The 25,836-nt window shown below is 40.0% G+C and overlaps 1 protein-coding gene across 1 annotated transcript in view; it reads right to left on the reverse strand.

The window, feature by feature from the left end:
• Positions 1–25,836, reverse strand: part of gli3 (GLI family zinc finger 3) — a 121,466-nt gene that overhangs the window by 26,592 nt on the left and 69,038 nt on the right. The window contains exons 5-7 of the mRNA XM_072691149.1: positions 12,722–12,927; positions 7,867–8,022; positions 2,141–2,339 (exon numbers count right to left, since the gene is read on the reverse strand). Of these exons, the coding sequence (XP_072547250.1) occupies positions 2,141–2,339; positions 7,867–8,022; positions 12,722–12,927 (561 nt within the window). The remainder of the gene's footprint in view (positions 1–2,140; positions 2,340–7,866; positions 8,023–12,721; positions 12,928–25,836) is intronic.

Consider the following 25,836-nt stretch of genomic DNA (forward strand, 5'->3'; position numbering starts at 1 on the left):
ATATTTTATACAATGATAAAAAGTAGAATGGAACTCCAGCTGCCAATCCATTTAAATTTGTACAATGTGAACATGCACTCACATTTATTTCAGCACTGACTGTCTTCGTGAATACCCTAAGAAAGTACAGTGGTTCTTCTACAGACTTGAGTCTTGAGGGATTAAAAAGTAGTAATCCCCAATGAAAACATGTTAATAAAAGGCTTTGGTTAGCTACACAAATCATCTCAATGTCATTGATCAATATCCCTCTTCTAGTGCCTAGAAGTCACCTTTTCATCATTTTCCAATCAGGGCCACTATGTCTGAATTGAGAGTATAGAACTAAACATTTCACCATTTTATACCATTCATTTAAATTCTGAACCCCCATGTAAGTTTGGCAGAATTTCAAAGTAACGCCACCAGAAAACTGTTTGACTTAGCCAATCAGTCAGTAGTTGAGTTGCTGATTGACAGTTTCACACATGTTTTTGGTCAGGGTAGGCAATTAAAATGGCCGTAAAATGTACTGCACCTCGTCCTTAAAAACTTTAATATTCTAGAGCTTCCCTCTGAATGCAGCAACCAGTCCATGAGAGGCGCCACCATCCTTTTTATTCGCTATCTTTCCCTTCACTCCCTCTCTTTCCCCATTAGAACGCGTGTTAGTGTCCTCAACCCGGCCCCATCCTCCTCCCCCTGTCCCCCTCTCCACGACCCTTTCATCCGTCATCCCCCGTCCTCTCCCCCTTTTCCAGTGTGAGCGATTGCGTGGCGGCGGCGGCGGGGTAGAGCGCTCCTGCTCTGATGGAGGGAACATTAATCAGGTGATGCATATCAGAGGGCCAAGTGCGAGGGAGGAGGAGTGGAGTGTGTTCACACGTTTCCTCCTAATAGCGCTCAGCCTGTTCCCTCGTTTATTTCTCCATCCCGCGTTCATTCATCACTCCACCGCCGAGGCCGAGCCGCCGGCCGCTCTCTCATCCTCTCTTCCCCTCTATCTATCTCTCTATCATTCACGCTCTCTTCTCCTGCTGTCTTCCCCCTGCCAGTTCTGTCTGCTTTAAACACGCCTCTCTCATTAGCAAAATGCCTCCAGCGCTTTATCATGGCATTTTTTTTTCACGCTCAACGCTTCTTTCCTTACATCCTGTTTTCCTCTAGCTTCCTGTTTGGGCTGTTCCATTCTTCTCGTCACTTTTGGTGTTTGAGCAGGTTAACATATTTGGATGCTAACATATGGAGAGAGGTGCAGGAGGCAGTTGACAATGTAACTACTTCATGAGTGCTGAATTTCTGACTCTGTCAAGAAAGTAAAGCAACATCCTCAGTATCAAACCCTAGTTTGAGAGCAATCAGATGAAACCCTTAGAGTGATAGCAAATCACAGACATCAGTAAGAGTGGAACAGAGTTGTATGGACCAGGCATGTAATGATTATGATGTGAAACTGTTACGAAGAACAAGCTGGTGTTTTCACACCTGCACTAGTCCAGTTAATTCAGACTCTGGTTCATTTTCACCCTTGGTCTGATTCATTTGGACAAGTGTAAATACAGTAATTACACTTGGATGCAGACCAAAACCGCCGCACTGAGACTATTGAGAAGAGGTGGTCTTATAAGTGAAGGAAACATTCTCATGTGGTTTGTTGGGACATTTTGGTCCATTGGTGCAAAACAAACCAAACCAATGGGGAAAATGCTCCAAGTTTACAACATTTTCAAATGATTTAGACCAGAGCAAACAATTATAGGTGTGGACTTGCTCATATATACCAGATGAGAAGATAGGTAGTTAAAGGGGGAAATAGTAGCAAAAACGCAAGCATTCAAACGCAAGACAAATTTTGATGCTGTTGTACAATAAATTCTGTTCCCTGAAACTCACAAAAACTACTGAATCAAAGGTATGATGTGTTCTTGTTGTTCTTGTTACTTAAGATAAGATAAGATAAGAAAAGATAGTCCTTTATTAGTCCCGCAGTGGGGAAATTCCCAGTGTAACAGCAGAAAGGGATAGCAAGACACTCAGTTACAAAAATTTGGATAAAACTTGCATGTCTATCTAACCTATTATTAAAAGCCTGAGATCCAGACTATCAACTGTTATTCTTTATCAGATGATAAATTCCTAGTAAAGCAGATGCTGTCAGTACCTGATGGTTCCAGCAGACAGGTGGCCGTAGGATCCGCTGGTGGAGGTGCTTGGCCTTGAGCTGTTCAGGATAGTCACAAGCGAGTTAGGCGAGGTGCGAATCATCGTCTGCAGATCGAAACTGGAGTCTGAGTGAGGCGACGGCAGGGGGCGCTTCCGATTCTGGCGGGCCAGTAGCCTCGGACTGGGGAAGCGAGAACCTGAAGGAGAAGGATCAGAAATGTTTAACTGTTTTTGTGCCTCAAATAAGAATGCACAAAGAACGTTTGTGAATGGGTCCAAGTTTGAAACAAAAGCACTGGACAAAAGTATTGGGACACCTGCTTATTGTTCATTGTTTCTTCTGAAATCAAATGTATTGGGGAAAGGGGGGGGGGGCGTATATATATCCCTTTAGTCCATGCCTGCCATTAGGCGAGGTGCCAATAGGCTCCAGAGAGTCCTATTCTATTGGCAAGGGTCAAAAGCCGATCTGCACCAAGACCCATGGACTTCATGGATGACAAGCGTCCAGGCTTTTTTTCTGTCCTGGCACCAAAGTGGTGGAACAAACTTCCCCTGGGTGTCGGAACAGCAGAGTCGCTCGCTGTCTTCAAACACAGACTAAAGACCCACCTCTTCCGAAAGTACTTGGGCAAATAGTAGAGTATTATGGTCTCCATATTGACTTGTGTTTAGTAGTGTCTAAACTTAGAGGTATCTTTGAATTTTTAGTCTATTCAAACTAGCTGAGGTTATTCTTGGGTAAATAGCGAAGCACTTTTGTAAGTCGCTGTGGATAAGAGTGTCTGCTAAATGCCTTAAATGTAAATGTCAATGCAAATGCAATACCTCTCTACAGGGACTAGGCAGGCTGCATGTGTACATTTACACATCTGTGTCAGCAATGGGTGCAATGTAAAATAGCTAAATGCATTTATTAGAAGGGGTGTCCACAAACATTTGGACATATTGTGTATATCAGGCTTAAATATCATTCTTTTCCCACGTATCCATGAACACATCCTTTGCTGTGTTTCTCTGTGGCTTTGTTTTCACATACTAAAGTTCATCCCACACTGCAACATTCCCACCAGTGCAGTGTTTACATATAGACTAGACACTTTATGTTCATGTCAGTTGAGATATATATACAGTCAGGGCTAATAATATTGGCACATCTCTCAGAAATGAGTATACAAACTGTTGCAGTTACAAATGCTTTGATGAATGGCAGTAGTAGGGTGTGCTACCAAATATCAAGTTGAGGGTGCCAATAATTATGTCCACTTCATTTCTGGAGTTCTGTATGGAATGGTACCAGATTGGACTTGTTTTTCTCTAATTTTTTTCCCCAATGCACACAAAAAAACATGTGAATACCTACTAATTTTTGGGCGAAGTAATTCATTTTCTGAAACAAGGGCAAGGGTGCCAAAAATTCTGCCCATGAGTGTATAATAAAAATATATTAGACCTTTGTGACACAAATTCTTTTACTACATCTGGATTGAGAATTGGGAATTGACAGATTACAAGATAATTTATGTTTATGACCAGGAACTACGACATATTTTAATATAAATTCCTCCCTAAAATCAATTTATTGTTGTGTAATCACTAAATAAAGAGTAGTGCCCAATACAGTCAATGACCACATTTCATAAAACACACACACACTCAGTTAAAAAACACACACACATAACCAGTGGCGTTCTCTCACCCACGTCTGTGTCACAGCAATGTTTAATCACATTTAATTTGCTTGAATAGTGCTTTATTGGTGAATGGAATTGCAGTGGGCTGTGTTTGAAAAGCTTTCACTAGAAAGCAGCTTTCGCTGAAGACAGGCCTTCCACTCGCGCACAATGGCGGGCATCTACAGATTAAGAAATGACTTTTGTTGTCTTTTCACTCGCGAATGTCACAAACAAGAAAGGAGGGAGAAGGCGAGAGAGGAGGGAACGAAGGAGGGGAAGAGAGAGACGCTGAGGGGATGGAGTGCTTTTGTTGTGTGGAGTGACACAATGACTTTGTGACTCACTTTTTTTCTCCCCTCTCGCTCAGTTGTTTTAATTTTATCAGAAGGCAAGCAAGCAAAATAAGATTACTCACTCTCTTCCTTCTCTCCCTCTTTCTCTCACTCATTCCATTCTCCTTTGACACTTCCAGCATTTACTGTGCCTGCCATTCACATGTAAATCGCTGGATGAGTATATGTGTGTGAGTCTGTGTGTGTGTGTGTGTGTGTGTGTGTGTGTGTGTGAGATAGAGTGTGTTCATATGCTTGGGACCCCTTTTCTACATTGTCACTGTTCTGGCTTGTTCAAAACTGTGCTCAAGGGCTTTGAATGGATATGGATTTGGATGTGTGGGGCTCTCTCACACACATACACACACACACTAGGCTTTCACCCTATCCCAGTTGATGATTCAACAATATGACATCTGTTCAAAAGCACAGAATCTGACAACAAAATCTGTACCTATCACAAACATATCAAACTAAAACACCTTGTACAGTACAATAACACAGTGCACATGTATCCCAAAAAGAGCTGTGAATGTAAGTGAATATTAATAGAGTATTTAATATTTTAATTTTTATAATTGACATTTTGAAATGTTGCCAACGTCTGTTGGCCCATTCATCATAAAATGTTCACATAAAAGTTCATTCAAATCTTGGTTTAAAGTAAAGTAAACACTAAGTAAAATGTTACTTGTTGGCTTTTTGTCTGCTAAGAACAACAATTGTGCAGATTTTGATGGATTATACCTGGGATCCGTATGCAATCTACTTATTATTTAAAGGTATTTAATTACAACTCAATAAGGAAACGTTCCCAAAAGCCAGAGTCTGGAACATCATAAAAATCTAACTTGCATTATGATTCAGAGCCACATCCTGTACATCCAAGTATCATTAAACAGCCAGCAATTCAGGGTCAAATCACATTACAGGTGCAGTTATTATTAAGTATATTTAAATGTATTAATTAATGTATTATTAGCTTTCACACTGAACTTGAGCAATTATGAATCACAGGCATTTTAAAATAAAACAGAATGATTTTGAAATAAAGTGCTTAATAACTTTTCTCATAGCCCTGCTTGACATTACTGCTTTTACTAATGGACTATGCACTGATCTGATTGGCACAGATGTGAGTAATGTCACATGTGATATTTACAATGCATGCAATTGGCTTTGACTGTGACTTTAAGACCTTAACCGTAAAGGCAAGAAAAGTTACACTGGTTAAAATAAACACTCTGTCAAAATGAAATCAGCAGTTCTCAGTAATTTATCGGTTAGGCCCAGGTCTGGATAGGGCAGCATCTGGGTCTGGGTTTATTAGTGACCTCTGCACCAGCTACAGACACAGTCTACAACTACTGAAGCCTGGTGGTTTTTTGTATCACACATGCTGGACTTTATGCAACACATGTAATAAAATATCAACAACATCATCCTTATTTCTTGTCTAGTGAAGAATGTATATATGGTATGATTGTACTTGTGTCCTGGTCTCTTGTCTTGTCTTGATTGTCTGTTGCCCTAGTAGTTTTAACAAAGTAAAAACCTAAAAAAATAAGAATTTCACTTGATGTAAAGGACAGTGTTCAAATTAAAAAGTGGAACATTTTTGTGGAAATATGACAATATACAGACACACAGTTGTATATTGTTTGAAACAGTTTGGAAACTCCTGTAAACATTTTGATTTTCTAATTTTAACTTAATTTTACAGCACAATTTCTATTTGTTTGTCTACATATAAAACACAATATATTAAATAAAACCAATTTACAGCAAATGTCCTAATGTTAAATAGAGTAAATTTGCAGTTAAGTGTTGTCTAATCTATTGAAGCATGACTGTATATCATTGATATCAATTCAAGTGAAGTAATATAGCTGGAAATACTGGTGCTGGAACGCTACACAGCAGGCCTGTCACGATTCAGTAAATAAGTTTGACTGATTAAAAATATGTTATTAATGAACTGACAGTGAGTCAGTTTCATGTTTTTAAAGGTTCTTTAGGTTGTTGCTCTTTTCTCCTGTTGTTATTATTCAGTTGTTTAAGAGCTCATGGTAAAAAGTCTGATTACTCATGTAATTTGATAATTAAGACAATGAACAGAGAGGCAGCCCTCCAGTGTGCTGTACAATACCATGAATTACAGATACTTGATTCTAATGAGCCATTTCTTGAGAGCAAATAAAATATGCCGAAAGCCAAATAGCTGCATCTGAAAAAGCGACTTGTAAACTGCATGCTCCTCTAAACACAGATGTTACCACAGCCTAGGTGTTAGTAGTGAACGTGGTCTAATTAGCGACGAACACGTTTAAACAATAGCCCCATCAGGAACATAAACAGACAGGGCAGGCGTGTTCTTTCATTAGGCAACCCCCTTCCAACAGTAATTACACTGATGTGAGTGCAGCTAAAATTCGGCAGCTACGCTAGCGCAGTCCCCATTATTAACAAAAGCCTCTTGATAACGGATTTCTCTTTATTCGCTCGCGCTCTGTATCTCTATATCATAAAAGAGAGCTTTAAAGTGTTAATTTGGCTGGCGTGGAACACACATTGTTGAAAACGGGATGAGTTATTACCCGAGCCGGATCACAGCCGATCTCTGAAGTGGAGAGGCCCTTACGTCTCCATCTGAAAAACACTGGCCCTAATTGTTTTGTTTCAGTCTATTAATCTTAAACAGTGCCACAGAAGAAAGGATTTCTCCCGTGATGAATAGTGGGACATTCCAATTCCCACTTAATAGCAATTAATTTTCTGATACCAGTGCAAGTTTGGCTAGTTTTAATTAGTTTGCGAGGGAGAGGAGGATGGGAGGGGGCCTGACGAGAGGCTGACTAAATACATTCTCATCAAAGGCAAAACGGGCCAGTCAGGCCGACCCCTCTCTCAACCACTGTGCCTTTAATTTCCTATTTACACTTTAAAATAACTCATTAGCATAAGTCCTACACACACGCACACACACACCCTTCCCCCCGTCGAAAGCATTAAGACAATGGCTCATTTAAATCAGGTCACTCTATTATCTCACTAACTTTTTCCAGGAACAGCACAATCCTTTTTTCTGTAATGGTGTATTTAGCATGTTTAATGGCCTTTTCTGCCTTTTAAACTGTCTTTTCATCTGTAAACTAAAGCCATGAGAGACAAAAGCAGGGGTTTGGTGCACGTTCAGCTAATTCACAGCAGATACAAAATGTTTATATGCAGTACAGTCATTAGTGTGTGTTTGGCTTTACACAGTTAAACTGACTTATGTCTATGGGAACACTTTTTCCTTTACTGAACTTTTTCTGAACTTATGGGACCCAGCCAGAGTTTTGTCCACTTTCTGTAGATGAAGGAAAAAATATGGATGAATGCATGCAACCTACAATAAGACCCAAACCCCATGCATGTGCTTATAGACAGGATTCAACCGCAAGAGGCTGAAAAACAGCACCACTTACTCAGAAATCAGGAACCATTAAAAAACTTCTCAATAAACCTAATGGCCTTAAAAACGAAGGTGTGGATTGACACTTGGTATCCAAGTGTGGGCCCTGAACACTCAGTTTCTTCTAACTGAGGCTCAAAAACTGAAGTGCAACGTCACTCATTCTAGGCTGGAGCTGGAGTCTTTCAATGTGGGTCGAAGGTTGCTGCTTTGGATTTGAAACAGGGCTTAAATGTGCACTCTTCCAGAGAGTACTCACCTTCCAGAGCCTGGAGGTACTCCATGTGCAAGGCGTTACTTCCTGCTCCAGTGGAGGATACAGCGGAAGGAAGGATGTCAGCGTAGGGACTTCGGTGACCCGCAAGCAGTGCCATCTGATGGTAGTATTCTGCTGTGGTCAAACCGGCATGAGGGGCTATATGGTACAAACAAGGTACAGAGAGAGAAGTGTGAAGAGCAAAGACAAAGTAAAAACCAAAATGTAGTATTCAAAAACGTTTCTTTTATTAGTGCTGGAGCTCTCCTGTTTTTGTATACTAGTGTTTCTCTGCTCTAACACGACCAATCCAACCAATAAGCTAATTAATGGCCTTGTAAAGCCCAGATTTGACATTTTTCTTGTGTTTTACTTTTCCCTTGAGGTTCACTTATGTCTTCTGTGTTGATTTATGTACCACACAATTTAAATGCTACAGAAATTTGTGATCGCTTAAGCTGATTAAGCCAAACTACCTCAATAATGAACAACTGAGATGCACATCTGTGTAAGATCAAGTTTTTAAAATATTCTGAGTGAGTGTATTGAGTGAATTCATGAAATTGTGTTATATTGACTGAGAGAACCCGAGTTTTTTTAATGAAATATGTCGATCTTTAGGGTGTGCAATTATGTTAGATCAGTACAACACTGATGAGTAAAACTTGCACCTTTCCCGTTGGCTCCTGGCACCATCTATATGCATACTGGGCATGTCTTTCCCCCTCTCTCACAGTCAGTGTGTAGTCAATCCCCAGGTGTACATTAGGTTATTATTTTATAATGGTAAACTGTCTTGTCATTTTTTACAAATTAATAAATCAATTAAAGAATGATAGACTAAACAATATTTAAAAAATGCAAGACTATTCACCTTCAGTTGAAATTTTAGGTTAAGTTAACTCAAAAGATTCAACTAAAAAGAGACTTTTTGAGGTGTTCTAACATACAACCTTAAGACTCGAGGGCTTATTATACACTAAGGTGTATTATTCAGTAACTACAGGGACTTCTGTGCAAACCAGTAAGGCTAGTCCTTAGAATTCCTTAGAGTCATAGAAGTGTGTAATAAAACTTTTATCCCTCCGGCGGGTCATTGGCTATTTAAATTGTTAGTATATTAAACTTACCCTTTTCAATTTGTTCAACAAAGCTTAAATAAATGTATTTAAGGCAATGGGTTTTTAAGTTGGTGAATTGATCCAGACTTACAGTGTGGGATTAATTGGGCTGTTTTTGTTACAGCACTTTCAAGACTGATATAGCTAAATGACTGATATAGCTCTGTTCCAATTAGCTGCTCTGTAGTTTGCCTCATTTAAATAGTAGATGCAGCTGAAACACTCCTTGTAACTTCAGCGTGAGTGGGCAGGGCTAATTAGAGGATATAGTTTAAGGTGTCTTAATTAATTAAAAATGTTTAGTTTCCAACAAACTGACTTTCTGACTTTATTGGCAGAGAGCAGATTTTAAAACGTGAATGATAGATTTACATACTGCATGAAAACTGCTCATAGAGCAGGGAAAAAATTAAATGAGCAAAACCACTAAAATTGTTTGTCTGAGCTGTAAATGTAATATTTAGTGTAATCACTATTTTCTTACTAAATGGGATAAAGTGCATATAAACCAGTGTTTCTTACTGTAAAGAAAAACATGCATTACCATCATCATGCAACCTGGGAAACAGTCATTCTAGATTCACAAATAATTTAAAATTTAAAAAGTAGCCGTCACAGCCCGAACAGTGTCACGTATGAGTAAGCTAAACAGGGGGCTCCAGGCCACGCAGAGTGAGTGGGAGTGGGGTGTATTTGGGTAATGAACAGTTAGATTACAGATCAGGCCATATGGATGTGTTTGCAGAGGAGAGGGAGGCAGCGGGGTGTTATCGGCTGGCGCAGCGCTCCACACACACTACATCCTCTCCCCTCGCGCTGCCAAACTTAAAACTCCATTTAAAAGCAAATGGTCCAAATCTTCTCAGATCTGCATGCATAAAACAACAGCGGTGCGCTCTCCCTCTCTCTCCCTTTCTCCTTCTCTCCCTCTCTGTATCATCCACTCCCTCTTCTCCTCTTACTCCCCCCTGCTCGCCCCTTCTTTACCCATACACACACACACACTTACACACACACACATCACATCCTTCTCTTTAGCTCCTTGCACCGTATCCTAAAAATAAACTTCTGGCAATGTGTTAACCCTATGCAAATGATGCTACCAAGAAAACACACATTTAAAAAAAAATGCACCATAGAGTGGCAGAGAATGAAGGAATGAGGCGCTGAAAGACTGACAAAGTGCTTCTGGATGCAAATGCTAAAAAAAAAGAAAGAAGGAAAAATCAGTTTAGTCGCACAAAGTGTTCCAGCTAATTCCCCCCTCGTTTTAAAGACTAAATAAATAAATAAACAAAGAAGGAGGGGGGATGAAAGGATGTAGACGGAGGCCCCGGTCTGTACGCGTGGAATATGCGTCTCTGATTGGTTGTGTGAATGTAAAGGAAAAATTCCAAATTAATTCGATGTGGGTATTATGTCTTTAAGTAGAGGGGGAGGGGAGGGGGGCTGCTTTCTTAATTGTCCCCGTTGTTTCTGCCTCGCTTCTGTTTTTTTTTCTCTTCTTTTCTCTCAAATAGGGTTTTGTGGATCGCTCTAAATGGAGCGAGTAGGGCAGGTTTGGAGACGTGGCGAGCTGGGGGTGGCATGCTGGCACTTTGGCACGGAGCAAGACGATCCCGCGATTCCGTGTGCCATTGCGGCTGTGGGGCATTCTCTCAGCGGTACGCGGAGAGGAGCGAGGGAGCGCGAACGTGGCGCACTTTCACACGCAGAGCAAAGGAAAAGAAAAGGGAGAAAAAAACGAGAAGAACGAGGAGAAACAAAAATCCCACCCATGCTCAGCTCATCCTCTCAAATGATATGACTTTGAACTCATTTGGGTGCTCAATATACTGAAAAACAGCTAGGATTTCCAGTGCATTTTTCATAATTGATTTTATGGAATATTCAGCATGGCAGAGGATGTCTGTCTACCCATAATATTTTACTTCCAGAATGTGTCCTAAGTGGCTAATGAACACCTCATTTAGTTAGGTAACATGTGCTGAAATAACATAGACTTAAATAGTCTTTGTGCCTGTTGACGTATGCCAGTGTTAGTGGATTTGGATCAAAAGGCCCAGAATATAAAGGCCATCTAACATACAGGATAAGCTGAAGCTGTGAGGAAGGATGTGGCTCTTGGCTCCAATGCCAGCAACTTTATTTTTCTTGCAGGGGAACAGATAACGACCGATTATGTAACAAACCAACTCAATATCTGTGGAATTGTATAAGGGAAGAATCCTTGCCAAAGGAATAGTAGTCTACCTTCTAGTCCAGTCTCTAAAAAATAAAGAAAATATTAAATGAAAAATATGCATCTGTCAAAACCCAGAGAAAAAGATTATGCAAAGCCAAATAGCATAAAAATTAATTGACACACTTCAAACCATAACAGCAACGCATTCTGGATACTGTTGCGGCTCAACAGCCCCTTTGGCTCGTCTGGTAGACTGTAAAAGTTGGCCTGATGTGGGACGGAGCCATGGTTCGATACAGCAGTGATTATCTGCGGCCTCTGGGAGGAATCTCCAATTGGCCTCCTTCAGTAATTGAGCTCAAGGCTTCAATTAAAGCTCCATGGCTGAGCAGTAGGCCAAGAGGCCGGCACACTGCGGAGGCTCTTTAAAAACAGCAGGCTCCCGCCAAGCCTGTAATTGATTTCCCAATCTGGCTCCATGCGAGGGACCCAAACGGCTCCCTGCAGGGCCCGCGGAGCCCCTGAACCCGTCCCACTTCCCCTCCTTTCCCCGCTCCCTCCTTCTCGCGCCCTCTGCCCTCAACCCTGGCCTTGAACCTCCGCCTCGCTTTGACTCTGAACGAGACCACTGTACTCGTTTTGATTCTTCCTCCAGAGGCTCTGACATGAGAGCGAGATCAAAGAGAATGACCCAGCCAAACGATCGGGCTACAGGCTCCCTCCTCCAGAGAGAACCATCACACACAGGCTTGAGATAGCTCTGGCAGAGCATATGGTTTTACAGTATAAGGGTTTGCTAGACTCTGAAACTTGTAAGTTGACATGGTTTTTACGTTTAAGGATCTCGTGGTCAGTACTGTCATGTTCAATTCCCAAAGGCACACTTACGAAAAGAGGACAGAAGTAAGCCCTAGCCCTAGAATTTAGCCTTGAATCCCAGGTGTCATGTACCTTTTATGGCCGGGGCCCATGAAACAAATCACATTCTTACTGGCACAGGCTGAAGGCATGATATATGTCCATGCCACTAAAAGGTTCTGTGGATGCAGGTTGCTGAGTTTTGAAAATTTTAATGTGATAGACACGGGGAAATGCAATCAGATCTTCCAAATGTGTTTTTTTTAAAGAGATTTGAAAAAATATTTGTTGTTAAATGTGAAACTGAAAAAGAATATCTACATGATATGTACCAAAATAAAGTTTGGTGGAACTATATGTTCAAATCGAGGACCATTTAGGAACGTGTTCACCTTCTCACCATGCTCTGTAGAGAAGATGAATCTACAAGAGTCAGAACATCTCTATGTCATGCTGCCATTATTTCCTTTCCCTGTTTTACATTTTTCATAAACGCCAGACTGACACACTGACATGTTGACAACAGTCAACTGACAGTTCCTCAAAGGGAGAGAATAAAGTGCTAAGAGAGGCCTCAGTGCCCATGCAAAAAAGGATATTCCAAAACCATATGTGGATAGGCTATGATCTCTGCTATAGGGTGTCTATTAGAAGGAATTTCAGAGGCCAAAGAATGGGTCTCTGAGGTACTCACCATCTGCAGGACTGAGTCCCCTGGCTGCAGAGATCATGGAGAGGGAAGGACTGCTGTGGAGGGAGCGGATGTAGTCCATGTAGGGGTTGATGTACGGGTGAGGGGGGTTAAAGGGCGACTCTGCACCAACCGAAGGGTTCCGGTGGGGTGAGATTCGGATGACGGAGATATCGGAAAATGCAGGGCTGCCTGCCAATGCAGGGGGCCTGTATTTGGAAGAAGAAGAAGAAAAACAAAGGGAAAAAGACATTAGCATTGCTGTGTATTTTTTGCTTGCTTTTTTGGTACATCATCTGTTCACACATCTTTACATGTTCAGCTTTCAGTTGGCTCCAAATCCTTCAGAAACAAAAATGTAAGGTTAAATTGGGATATAAAAAACTAAGCACAAGGCATACATTTGGAGTGAATCGTAAAAGCAAAAGGGAGCTCAGAAGAAACCAACAAAAGCTCGGCATGTGCTCTATTCACTCCTGCTCCCTGCTCCAGGTCTTACTTCTCCTCAGAATGGAGCAGGAACTGGAGCAGGAAATGAATGGTGACACTATCTATCTGCCTCCATCTGCGGGGCCAAATCTTAGAGCAAGAGGGAGGGAGAAAGCCCGAGCTAAATTCCAACTGTTCCCCTTGCAGACATTTCCTAAGATCAAAGCCAGCTTTCAGCGCTGCGTCTTAATCAGACGGAGACGGCCAGGAATTCTCATCGCTACCCACAATGCCTTGCAATGTTTCCTTGAGTCGGCGAGTGTGAGAGTTTTGTTTTTACAGACCTGTAAACCTGCAGATACTATTCAACTCTTTTCTTCAGTTATTCACATCTTTTTTTCAATGCAGCGCTGAGAGGGTGAAGTAGCATCATCACAGCATCGTTGCACAAGCTCTTACTGTGGTTAGCGAAGCAATGCAGATGCCGCTTCACAAAATAAACAAGACTGGAACTGGCAAGTTCAGAACATGCCGGTGCTGGCTGTGCTTAGCATGGCATGGAGAGCATACTAACTAAAGCTCAGTCTTCCACACAGATGTACCTCTCTTCATGTCCTACAACAAGAATCCATCTGAAAGAAATTACACTTCAAGAGTTCAAAGTATCGCCAGCTGCCCCACACAAAAGACGCCTTGACCAAACCATAAAGCAGGGAGAAAAGAAAAGCATCAGAAAGATAAAGAACGAAGTGGAAGGAGAAGCAGAAGGAAAGGCAATTGTCCTGTGGAGAAGTTTGTCTTGAAGTGACCTTGGAGAGAGTCAAAGGACCGGAAGGACCCAATTATACCCCAAAGCTCGTCCCCTCCGCCCGTTCCCCTGCCAGTCTCTGGAGTCCACTCCATCGTCTTCTAATGAAAAAACTTGGCCCTCGACTAATGAAGGAACGGTCATAGAAACAAAGAGGACAGATAAAAAAGCTGCTCTGCTTAGCAACTGAAGAGTGAGTTGAATCCATTACCATAGAGTGAACAGAAGATTGTGATTTTTAAAATAGTTTGTAGTTCGGAAACATCTTAGACTGTTTTGTCTTAAAAGTGTTGCTCCAGGATCAGTAATCTCTCCAATATCAACACAGTGTTATGGACAAGAAAAAACAACTTTTTGTAGATAAGCCCTCCTGCTCGGAGAGAGCCGATAAAGAATCTTGCTCAGGAGAATGGCCATAATAGTGTTATGATTTTCATGTGGGAAACGGAGTCATGGGAGACAAAAACAATTCTCATGGAGATACTGACAGAAGGCATGCTAAGGGAAGCATGGTGTAGTGACCACTCGTTTAAAATGTAGCTAAATTGATGTTTTGCAGATGTGAAAGATGCTCTTAGCAAAAATCAATGCATGGCTAATTGCATAGCTAGTTAGAAGTATATTCTCTATATATAACATAAAAAATATAAAATATATAGGATGTTTTTTTATTACTGCCAAACAATCAAATTGACCAAATAATCATTGTTTTTAACAAACAATGGCTCATATAAAATCATACTGCTATTTGTTACTTTTTGGGTCATGGCTTTCTCTATTAAATGTAAAAGTGATAATGTTGCCAAATGACAGCTTAATACTGCAAAAAAACTACCTTGTTTTACATGTTTTAAAGCAACATTATGCCATAATTGTGTTCATGCCAAAATGCAGTGACAATGCTTCACTGACTCGCAATGCTATAATATTACTCTAAAATGTCGGCCCACATGCTTCTTTCACTTCCCGTGATTGGTCTGTACCTCTCAGCTTGCAAACAAATGCACGTGCACATCTGTCCATGAGAGGGTCAAAGTGTGATTTGTATTTCAGTAGTGGAGCAAAAGTGAATTATTTTATGTAATGTAAGTGTCTTATTCCATTTAAATTATTTATTTTGTTTCAAGCATTATAATATTCTATGTTTATCACATTGTAATAATTTAAGCATCACTACATCATAGTATAATTACAACAATTTCAACATGAGAAATACTAGATATTTAGACCAACAGACACACACAGAACCTCACTTCAATCAGCTGCAAATCTGCACTGGTGTTTGTGTGTTCTGGTGTGTGTGCACCCTCATACCCTGCCTCATTAGCCTGGACCAGTAGACAGGTCTACAAATGCTGAACACTACAAATATCATGTCTGTAAATACAAAGAAGAGTTTACGAGCATGCGTACACACACACACACACACATACACACACACACAACGCATAAGCGTCCATGAGGAATGGCTGTCTCTCTTTAAAAGGCAATGACCGCAATGCCTACAACATTCATTTATCTGAAATCACGACACTTTACTACAAAATCAATACCTGCAATAGCAGCTTTTACACAAGCGTGAAATCGATGGCCCAGCGGCTGGGACAAGAAAAACCTTCACTGATCTGTAGCTCAAGCCAACTCTTCCCAAACTCGAGCGCAAATTCTCATTCCCAGCTCTGAAGCAATCAGCTAAAATACACTACACCAACACAATCACTGCAAAATGTAAACTGAAAGGCAAAACTGTGCTGTTGTATTTATGAACACGCTTACAGAAGAAGGAAATAACCTTCTTAACTCTCAATGAAAGTCATTGTAAGACTTTCTTTTTTTTCCTTTCTCATTTGGGAGCATTTCTGTTGATCCATTCAACATAAATTCATAAAACAGTGGTGATATGAATATAAATATACTACTTCTTTTTTACTGTGCTGTACTAAGCTAGGATTGGTGCAATGCCCAAATACAATACCAAAGTGTGATACCAGAATTTAGATTTAGACACTGTATTTTATCTGTATTATTTGTATTTTTATTTTTAATTTTGTATATAGATGTGCTTTTACTACCGTGTTTTTCACTCACCTTTACACTTAGTGTTAATGTGATGTGACAATAAACCTGATTTAATTTGATTTGATATAAATTTGGATTTGGACACGGATGCTAAATAACAAAACGCTTAATACCAAATTCTTACTATGGGATACTATGGCACTGTTGTCTCAACCTTAAACCTTTATAGGAACACATAAAAAAAATCTCAGCATGGTGTTAATGTTTCTACGAACCTGAAAATATATAAAAGTTAGATTATTAAATTGATTGACAAAAGTAAATATAGTACTAATAAATAATTACCTTTCAAAAATGATGGTAGTAAATGAACTGATCTTAAATCTAGGGTAAAAATCTAGTGTTCTACAAATATTCTAAGATTATTTAACCTGGATTTAGACTGTACATGCTTTAATCCATGTTTTTTTCTACTGAAAGTTCCTATTTCTTTGGCAGATAAATTTTCTTTATTGTAACAAATAAACCAACTACTCTTCCAATGGAATAAAATATCTTTTTTAAACATGTAGAAATGTGTAGATACAAATGAGAACATTCTTATATTAAATATTAAACATTAGAAATTTATATTAGATTCAGGATCATTTCACTAACTCTTTCAGTGTGTGTAACCAGTGTGTTTTCTGAACACCGTTTGTGAGTATGTTTACTAAGAAACTATCACAGTGCATCCAACAATAAAGGCAGCTCTGTGTTTTTACAGTGACAGAAACACAGCACACAGAAACCTCCAGTTCCACTTACTGATACATCTTGCTCCACCCTGACATCGACGTGCCTCAACTACATTGTGGGCTCATGTAATGACTTGAATTGGACAAAAACAAAGTCTGTGAATGTGGCGATGATGATATGTCAGGGGAAGATTAACGCTTGTTCTCTGCATGTTTTGAAAAAGAGCTGGAAAAACAGACGAACTTGCTGCTCACTTGCTGCTCACTTGCTGCTCTCTTCTCTTGATTCCAGGGAGACTACAGTAGTTTTGCTGTGGTTGTGCTTTTCAGGACTGAACAAGAGGCAGAGACCAACACAGCCCAGAAGAGTTAGCGACTTAGCATGCATCACTGTCGGCTTGCTATTGCCATGACGATGATTAGCCTTGTCACACCTCGGCTGCTGGGACAAGGAGCCTAAATGACTCGCACAGTGCTGTTTTTCCCCATTCATTTAGCGGCATGCAGAAGCTGCTCAACAGGCCCACTGCAATTAAATGAAAGTTAGGAGGATATGAGGGAGTAGGGATAAGCGACTGATCGGGCTTTCTGCAGACACACTGCACTTCGTAACCTGGTTGGAACCTTTTAAGCAGCATCTTTCACAATTAGCAAAGTAGCATATCCATGCGGCAATGGATTAGACAGGACTTTGCCATTTATCTTTATATTGAGGGGTGTTTACACATCATTCAGCAGCAGTGATTGAAGCTGGGACTGCTTGTTGCATTATTGTTCACCTTATGGACATTAGCAGTAGCAGCTTTTCTCCTTTTAATGGACTTTTATGCTAAGACAAAGTTCAGTGACTTAAGTTTGAGATGTTAATTATTGCTGATCTTCTGTTCCCAGGCTGTAAGCTGTTCAATATTATTGTTATGACTTTTATTATTATTACATGTAAAACTTTGAAACCTGTGACTTTTTAGCACTATTTGTCATGCCAATAAATAACCTAACGAGGGAAACAGAGAGAGAAATAGAGAGCGAGACAGGGAGAAAAAGAGAGAGAGCAAGAGAGGTAAAGAGAGAGAAAGAGACAGGGAGAGAAGCTGAACAATAGAGAAAATGAAACAAAGAGAAACAGAGAGGGAGAGAGAGAGAGAGAGAGAGAGAGAGAGAGAGAGAGAGAGAGAGAGAAAGAGAGAGAGAGAGAGAGAGAGAGAGAGAGAGAGAGAGAGAGAATCGGAGCAGACAGATTTAGATTTAGCCGACTCCAGTCTTACACCTGATTTAAGATTTACATCAAAGAGTAAAGAGCCAGTGTGCTCATGCCAAGTCTGACTCAGTAGGATCAGGGTATGCAGGGAGAGAGAGGGAGAGAGAGAAGGAAAATGAGTGAGAGAGAATAGAATGATTAAAAAGATTAAACAAAGGTCTTTGTGGCCTTTTTTTCTTTACTCTGTAATTCCCACAGTCTCCAAATGACTATCCTTCATAACTGCAGGAGAAAGAGCAGACTGAACACTCCACATATGGAAACCATTTCCTCTCTCTCTCTCTCTCTCTCTCTCTCTCTCTCTCTCTCTCTTTTTGTGTTTGTATGTCCACTCTGGTCACATTCATTGTGCCACTGTGACTGTGTGTGTGTGTGTGTGTGTGTGTGTGTATACTTACGGAAGAGCTGTAATAAACAAAGCAGACTCTAATGTGTCTGATTGTGAAGATGATGGGGGTAAAGTTATTCTAATATAGCAAATATTATCCTACTGTGTCAACACTGGGTATGAACACATCCACTCTGCTGTGTTATGCCAGCTTCAACACTGCGCTCACACACTGCACATGGCTGTGATCAATATGAGGGATCCACAAAGCAATAAAAGTCAAACTCTTCGTACATGTAGTCCTACTGTGAGATATTGTGAGGCCTGAAATGAGATATTGTGATGCATATTACTAAAATATGCAGTAAAATTTTGTAGTGTTATATTTTGTATCATGCCGCCCACCCGTAAAGGAAAGCAATCTCGCTCATGTAACTACACACTCTCTAGATTGTCTCAGGAGGGCAATGGCTGCACCTCGAAGCCTGGAGTCAAACGGAAGGCAAAAGAGAAAGGGAAGAGCGAGAGAGAGAAAGAGAGAGGGCAGAAGAGAGATGGCCCCTGACAGCGGAAACAGCAACTCTTTAATGCCCCCCCTTCACTGAGATCAAAGCAACAGGGGAACTGAGCCAGGAGACTCAGAGAGAAAGAGAGGGGGGGGGGCTGCAAGGTGAAAGAAAAGAGAAAAAGAAAGAAGGGAAGAACGAAGGATTAGAGAGAGAGAGAAAGAGAGAGAGAAGAGAAGGAGAAAGAGAGAGAAAGAGGAACCTGGACAGTGTGGGAGTCAATGTGAGACAGGAGAGGCTGACTTATGATCACATGGTGGAGAGACAGGGAGAAAGGAGAGAGAGAGAGAGAGAGAATGAGAATGAGGGGTAGAAAGCATGTGTGCATGTACTTGTGACAGATTAGGAGATATACAGCAAGACTGTGTGTGTGTGTGTGTGTGTGTGTGTGTGTGTGTGTGTGTCTTTCCACTCGCAGTCAAGTGTGGACTCAGCACTGATGGAGGGAGGTATATAGACTGGGTAGAACGAGAGAGAGAGATACAGCTCTACAAGCAATTGAAACTCAATAGTCTAACCAACTGAGCAAGTGATTAGAAACAGTGTTAGGTTTGTGTGTATCTATCATGCTAATTAAAGCAACAATATGTAGCAATTTCACAGTAAAGTCACAGCTTTGTAGACAAATTTTTGTAGATGCTTCACTGACTCATAACAGGCAGAATAGCATCTCTGTCATTGCCACACCAGGCTGGAACGCTGCTACTGCACAATGCAACTTTGGTGGAGCCATATTTGGGTAAAATCCTGTAACATTACTCTACCTCGTTAATCTAAATGGCTTTCAGTTCAGATTACATTCAGATTCGTATTTACAGCAGTGGAATAAACATGAATTATACTCCAAAACTGTAGGGGGAGGCCTAGAGCAAAAGATTACATGGAGCTTAAACCCATGTAAGTTTGAGCTACCTGTAACTTGGTCTACCTCAAGTAAGATCCTAAGTAAAATTCTTTTTTGTAACTTCTGCACCAAGGTGGAACAGACAATTCCTGCATTTTAGGGATGTGCTGTATGTTGTGGGAAGACTAATTACTAGACTAATCTGATGAATCAGTAGAATTAAAGCTTATAGTTGCATCAGTTTCGAAGCAGTTTCGAACATTTGGAACCCATGGGTGGGACTATACTTGTGAAAGGGTTAAAGGGGCATTCAGTCCACACACACTCACAGTGGTGTGATACAGATCATTGTAAGAAACATACTGATGCTTTTTAGTAAAGTGGGGTTGTGATGTCAGCACAAATATGGCCATTTTAATTACTCTGCAAAATTATGAGTAAACCTACACATTGTTTGAGCTTTATATGTAATGTTAATAATGGCAAAATAATGGCGAATATGGAAAAACAATGATAAGGAACTATTTGGCCTTATATCGCCCTCCATGTAACCCTCTACCATAACTGTATTTTAAAGAGACGTGTTTTTAGAAATAGTTTTAATCAATTGTGAAAAACAGCATCAAGCATCAGGCAACATTCATAACCTATCTATTTATTACGTTTCTGCGAGGAAGCTTTTAAAGGCATTAAACTCTTCTGGTTAAACGTCTGGCTCCATTCACTACCACTGTAAACAAATCTAAATTAGTGTGTGGCTCTATAATAGTGCATTTCATGCCAAACCACTAAATGACTTTGTTTATGTCTGAACCATTAATTATTAACAATTAGTGGAATTTATTTTTAATGTAAGATTAAATTAACAAACTTAGTTCTTAGTTCTCACTGAGCTGAAGTTGATCTACTGTGTATGACATATAGTTTAATATATGTTTAGTTGGTATATTTCATAACTCTTTCAAAATCACACTGTTATATGGCACACAAACACATACACACACACACACACACACACACACACACACAGGATAATCAATTGCCATGACCTCTTTGTCTGCCTTCATGTGTGTTTGATTTGAAGGGGGCTACAGTGTTGTATCAGATCATGCCCCTGTGAACCTTGGCACCCCTCTACAAGTTTTTCATTGAGCTGCAGCTTCAGAGAAATGTGTGATAGCAGCAGCAGGGTGGGAACGGTTGCAACATTTCTGTGAGGTGGGGTGGGCTAGGGGTTGCCAGGCAGGCAAGGTGGTGGGTGGGTGGGGGTGAGGGGCGGCGGAGTCATTAAGATCTCCCGCTGGGGGTTGCCAGTTATTTTGCCGATCTGTGCCCTCCCTTCTCAGCACTGGTGAGTGAAAAAGGGGAAAAGAGGGAGAGGAGATGAAAAGAGTGGGAGGGGTGATGAACTGCTCTTTTTCATGGCAGCAGGAGGGGGGTCAAGACTGTCTTAACCCTCAAAAGTCAAAAGTTATCACTTTTGTTTTGATTTACCATCAAAATGCAATTACGTAATTACACAGCAAGCTACACAATGACTTCCATTTCCCTTTGATTTATATTTTGTACTAATTTTCTTTTCTTAATTCAATTTTTTATTTCCAATTCCAACAAACTATTTAAGAGTGCCCCATGACTTTCTACTACCACTGCTGGGAGGATGCAGGCTAGCATGCAAGAAAGCCAAACAACCACTTCTTTATAAACTCGCTAATGCAACATAACTGAATCGCTCAAAAGGAATGGAGGAGAATGCCAATCGCAAATTCTGTTACATCAGCTAACAGATGCTCACACTGGCTAGCATCTTACTGAGTGATGGGGGAAGAAGATATGCCACCCTACCCATCAAGATACTGACTCTAATACTCTCGGTAACAGATGGCTGTAGCATAGCCAGGGATTTAACCTGAGATTTGCCAAAACAGCAGCCAAAACTTAGACGGAAATAACAGGACTCTCCTCTTTTTTATAAACAGTTAATTATCAGACTAGTTATCTCACCCTATCCCACTTCTTTGTAGTTTTTTTTCATGGCGACTGAGATATTTTGGGATCACACACTATACAAATGAGGTTGCTTACGAACCGAAATGAAAAAGTGAAAAAAGTGAAAATCTTTTTCTCTAGTTTAGTTAAGGATCTCTGTTTGAAAGGAGTTTTACCTGTATGACCAACAACAGCCATGTGTGATCTCACGTACAACCCCTATACACACTCACAGGTTCCCACATTGTATTACACCTGCATGCTTTATTGCATACACACAGAAACACACGTACGCACAGACGATTATCTTGTTTGGATACATTTAACATTGACATAAACAAGAAGGAATGTCCTCTACAACCTACTGAAAGAAAGAGTGGGGTTAAGGGCAGAGTCAGCAAGGCCGTTAAAAAGGCAAAAAGTTGACTGACCTGAGCTAGGGAAAACTGGAAAAGTCTTTTTTTGTGAGTGGACGTGTCTGTGCTAAAACACAACCAGAGGGCATTTAGTATTAATGCCCCATTTACAAAGTTTACGTTCCAGTGTAACGTCGAAAAATACTGCTCCACATGACTTCCTCTCACAGGCCTCCCAGCCTAAGCTACATAAGCAGCACACTCCTGCTGGTGATGCGTGAAAGAGAAGGAATCAGTTCAATCAGTGAAACTGATTCAGTTGAAGTAAACTGAGCATGCAGTACTTACCAAATATTGGTTAACTGGACTGAACAAGTAGTTTTTTTCCAATCATTTCTTAGAATGGAGTCATTCTATCAAAGGAGTGGTACTTCTGTCTGCAAATTCTTGTTAATATAATATATGAGAAAAAACTATATACATACTTTGAAGAATAACATACTATTTTCATGTACATGGCCATTCCCACATTGAAATTGTCATGTGCATCTAAAATCTCACTTAATATGTTTTTGTTTATCAAACTTTTATTATTTTCACCATTCCTCTATTTTCAGTGTCTTTACATTCAAAAATAAAAATGTTACCTTTTATAAAAATTATGATTTGTGTGCAATGATGATTTGTGTTCATCCCTCAGTTTGACTTACCAACCCGTCACTAATTGTTTTGTCTATAAATAATGTTATAATAAATAATAAATAATAATTAATACGTTTTGACAGTCTTTTGCTTTGTTTGTTTATTTTTTTTTTATGTCAGGAAGGATCCGTCAAGCTTAACTCAACCACTCCTTCACGCAAAACACAAAGTGAGTTCTGAGTCTCACCTACATCAGGCTAATTTACTGAACTGAATAGTGTTGCATATTGAGGGGTTAATAATAAGAAAACCTTAAACCTGAGACTACAAAAACTGAACTGGATGTTCGAATCACTGACAACAGACAGTTTAACAGAATAATTTCTGTAAAAGTGAATCAAATCGAAGAGCTGCTAGTTCACGGCGGCCTGTTTTGCACATACACACATGCATACATTGGTAGTTGACTACATCATTTCCCCACCGTAATTAAACGTAATCTCGGCCAGTGAGATAAGAGGCCGACAACAAAGTGTACACAGGAAGCTGAAATCAAAGCATGAAAAGCCAAACGAGGCAAGCTGTTTTCCTGCCATTTCAAGGGGCTCTGGAAACAAGCAACAAACAAAACAGTGGAAATCTAACAAACGGAGGAATGGAAAAAGGCTTTTTTCATGGCATTCAAGGCTTTATTCAAAGTGCATGCTCTGGAATGAGTTCCTCATGAGTGTTGAAACAACTCAATCATTTAAAATCATGAGAGTGTGTTGTAGACAAGTAGTGCTGGCCCCTCCATTTTATGGTGATGTTTGTCTCATAAAGAATAAATACATGTGCAAAGAATGGAAACAGACAAAGTTTCAACTCTCAAAAAAGGCCTTAAACATGGCACGGCAAACACACTGTTACTGTTTGCAATAAAAAAAAACTTTTTTTTTTCGTGAGTAGCTTACTTAAACAAGCTGTGAAATTCTGTCGAAAGTGCAGACTCAGAACTCTGTAAAGGTTGAGATATGTATGTATGTATGGGTTTATGGATAAACAATGTTTGCAGTTGCGCACTGAAGTAAACAGTGACTGTTCGGTAGTGTAGGTGGGAGCTTGACAAGACTAAAAAGTAGAGAAACTAGAACTAGAGACTAGAGAAAATCCAAGCTCAATCATTAATTTACAAACAATATAATTTTTTATTTCATTTTCTTCCCAATTTAATTATACATTAATTATGCATCCTGCTAGCTAGGACGCCACATCACACAGTGCTGGAAGAAAGAAGGCTAGCCAACTAATTATTTTAGAAATGTTGCTAACGTAGCGTCACTGGGCAGCTCAACGCTTTCTAGGACTCCCAGCCATGGGTGGCTGAGGCATCAAACCTGCAATCTCCCAATAATTAGGCCAGCGCTTAGACTGTTGAGCCACTTGAACATTATAAAGTAAGTATTTCTTGGAGTGAGAAGGACAATCACAAGATTTTCCTCATCGTTTTCTGTACATTCTGGTACGGGTGTTGTCACACTCGAGTTGTCACAGTGCACACATTCACATTATAATCAAGAACAACGGCAGAAAACGAAGCATCTATGCAGAAGTAAAATCAGTTTTTAGTTATATATATTACATATATTTTATTATGAGTTTGAATTGGAATTATGAATTTTTGTGGAAAGTTTAAAGATGAGTGTGTCATTGATTTAAACAGAAAGGAGGTCCAGGAGGTCCAGCTGGAATGAAAACTGAATGTGTAGAAAATAAATATCAGGTAACTGTGTAATTATATTTAATTACTGTAGAAAAAAAGATAATGACCTTAGAGTTGAACAGGTTAAAGATCAAACATTACTCTCAAAACCTTTACAGTTATGGTTGATAGTAAATTCTCGAGGTCAACCAAGGGTGCAGGTAAGCCAGAACCTTTCGCTCTGTTAGCCTGTGAACCTGAGGCATGCCTGAGGCGAGAGAGGACAAGAGGAGAAGGTTCTTCTTCAACAAGATAGACAGAAATAAAATACGATCATTCCTCTTCTCTTTTCCTCAGACAGAAGAGAGAGAGAGAGAGAGAGAGAGAGAAAAAGAGAGAGTCATTAGAACCATATATAAGAACTAGTCAGAAGTAAACGGGAGGGGAAAAAACACTCTTTACCCCCAAAAATCCATCTCTGGTTCTTTTCTTCTTGTAAATTGGGGGAAGGAGGGAAAAAAGACAGAACAGAGGGGTGGTGGGAACACACATAGCCTACTTTATCCTTGCCATTTCATCCATCTTGTTGGACTAATAAAATGTCAAGCACAGTGCGTTGATATTTAATCATGAGTGAACAGGCGGGAGGGGTGCTGCATGTGTGTGCATGTGTGTGTGCATGTGTGCGTGTGTGTGTGAGAGAGAGAGAGAGAAAGAGAGAGAGAGAAAGAGAGAGCATAAGGAACAGGAAGACAGAAGGAGACAGCTGTTTAATACAATAATGAAGAACATTACTGATAATACAAGAGGCACAGACAAAGACATGTGTAAGCACACACAAACACGCATGTTAACGAGGACATGCATTTACTGCTGATTTTGTAAAACACACTCAAGTGTTCCCAACGCAGTACTTTCAAAGACATCCAGGAAAAATAGAGAATCTGTATAAAGGAGGACTACAAGCTGCTAACTGCACTATGTAACTCTGATGTAGCAGGCAAGATAACACTTGCGAAAACTGTGTAACACTGCCTAACCAGAGCCACATTTGTGTAAAGTCCATAATACAATTAATAATAAGCTCCAATTATCAAATAATGCTCCTTTTAAAATCAATATGTTCCCAGTCTATAGCTAAAATCAAAAGCTATCTATACTTACTTGCAAAGGTAAAAGTTGCCAAAAGGTTGAATCATTTATATTTCACTACTATGTGCTAGCCTTTACTTTCACAGTTTGGTGGCACCATGAAAAACACAAAAACTAGTAGGTGTTAATAGACCACTAGAAGACAAAATGTATGAATAAATATAATAAATAATTAAATAAATAAATAAACAACACAACAGTCTGGCTTATAAGTCACTTATAAGTGTAATCATATGGTGCTTCATATGGTTGCATCAAAAACACTGCTTGTCCCCGTTTCTGTGAAACACCATTAAGGCATATTAAATG

The sequence above is a fragment of the Salminus brasiliensis genome, chromosome 1 (genome assembly GCF_030463535.1).
Source record: "Salminus brasiliensis chromosome 1, fSalBra1.hap2, whole genome shotgun sequence".
Classification (NCBI taxonomy): Eukaryota; Metazoa; Chordata; class Actinopteri; order Characiformes; family Bryconidae; genus Salminus; species Salminus brasiliensis.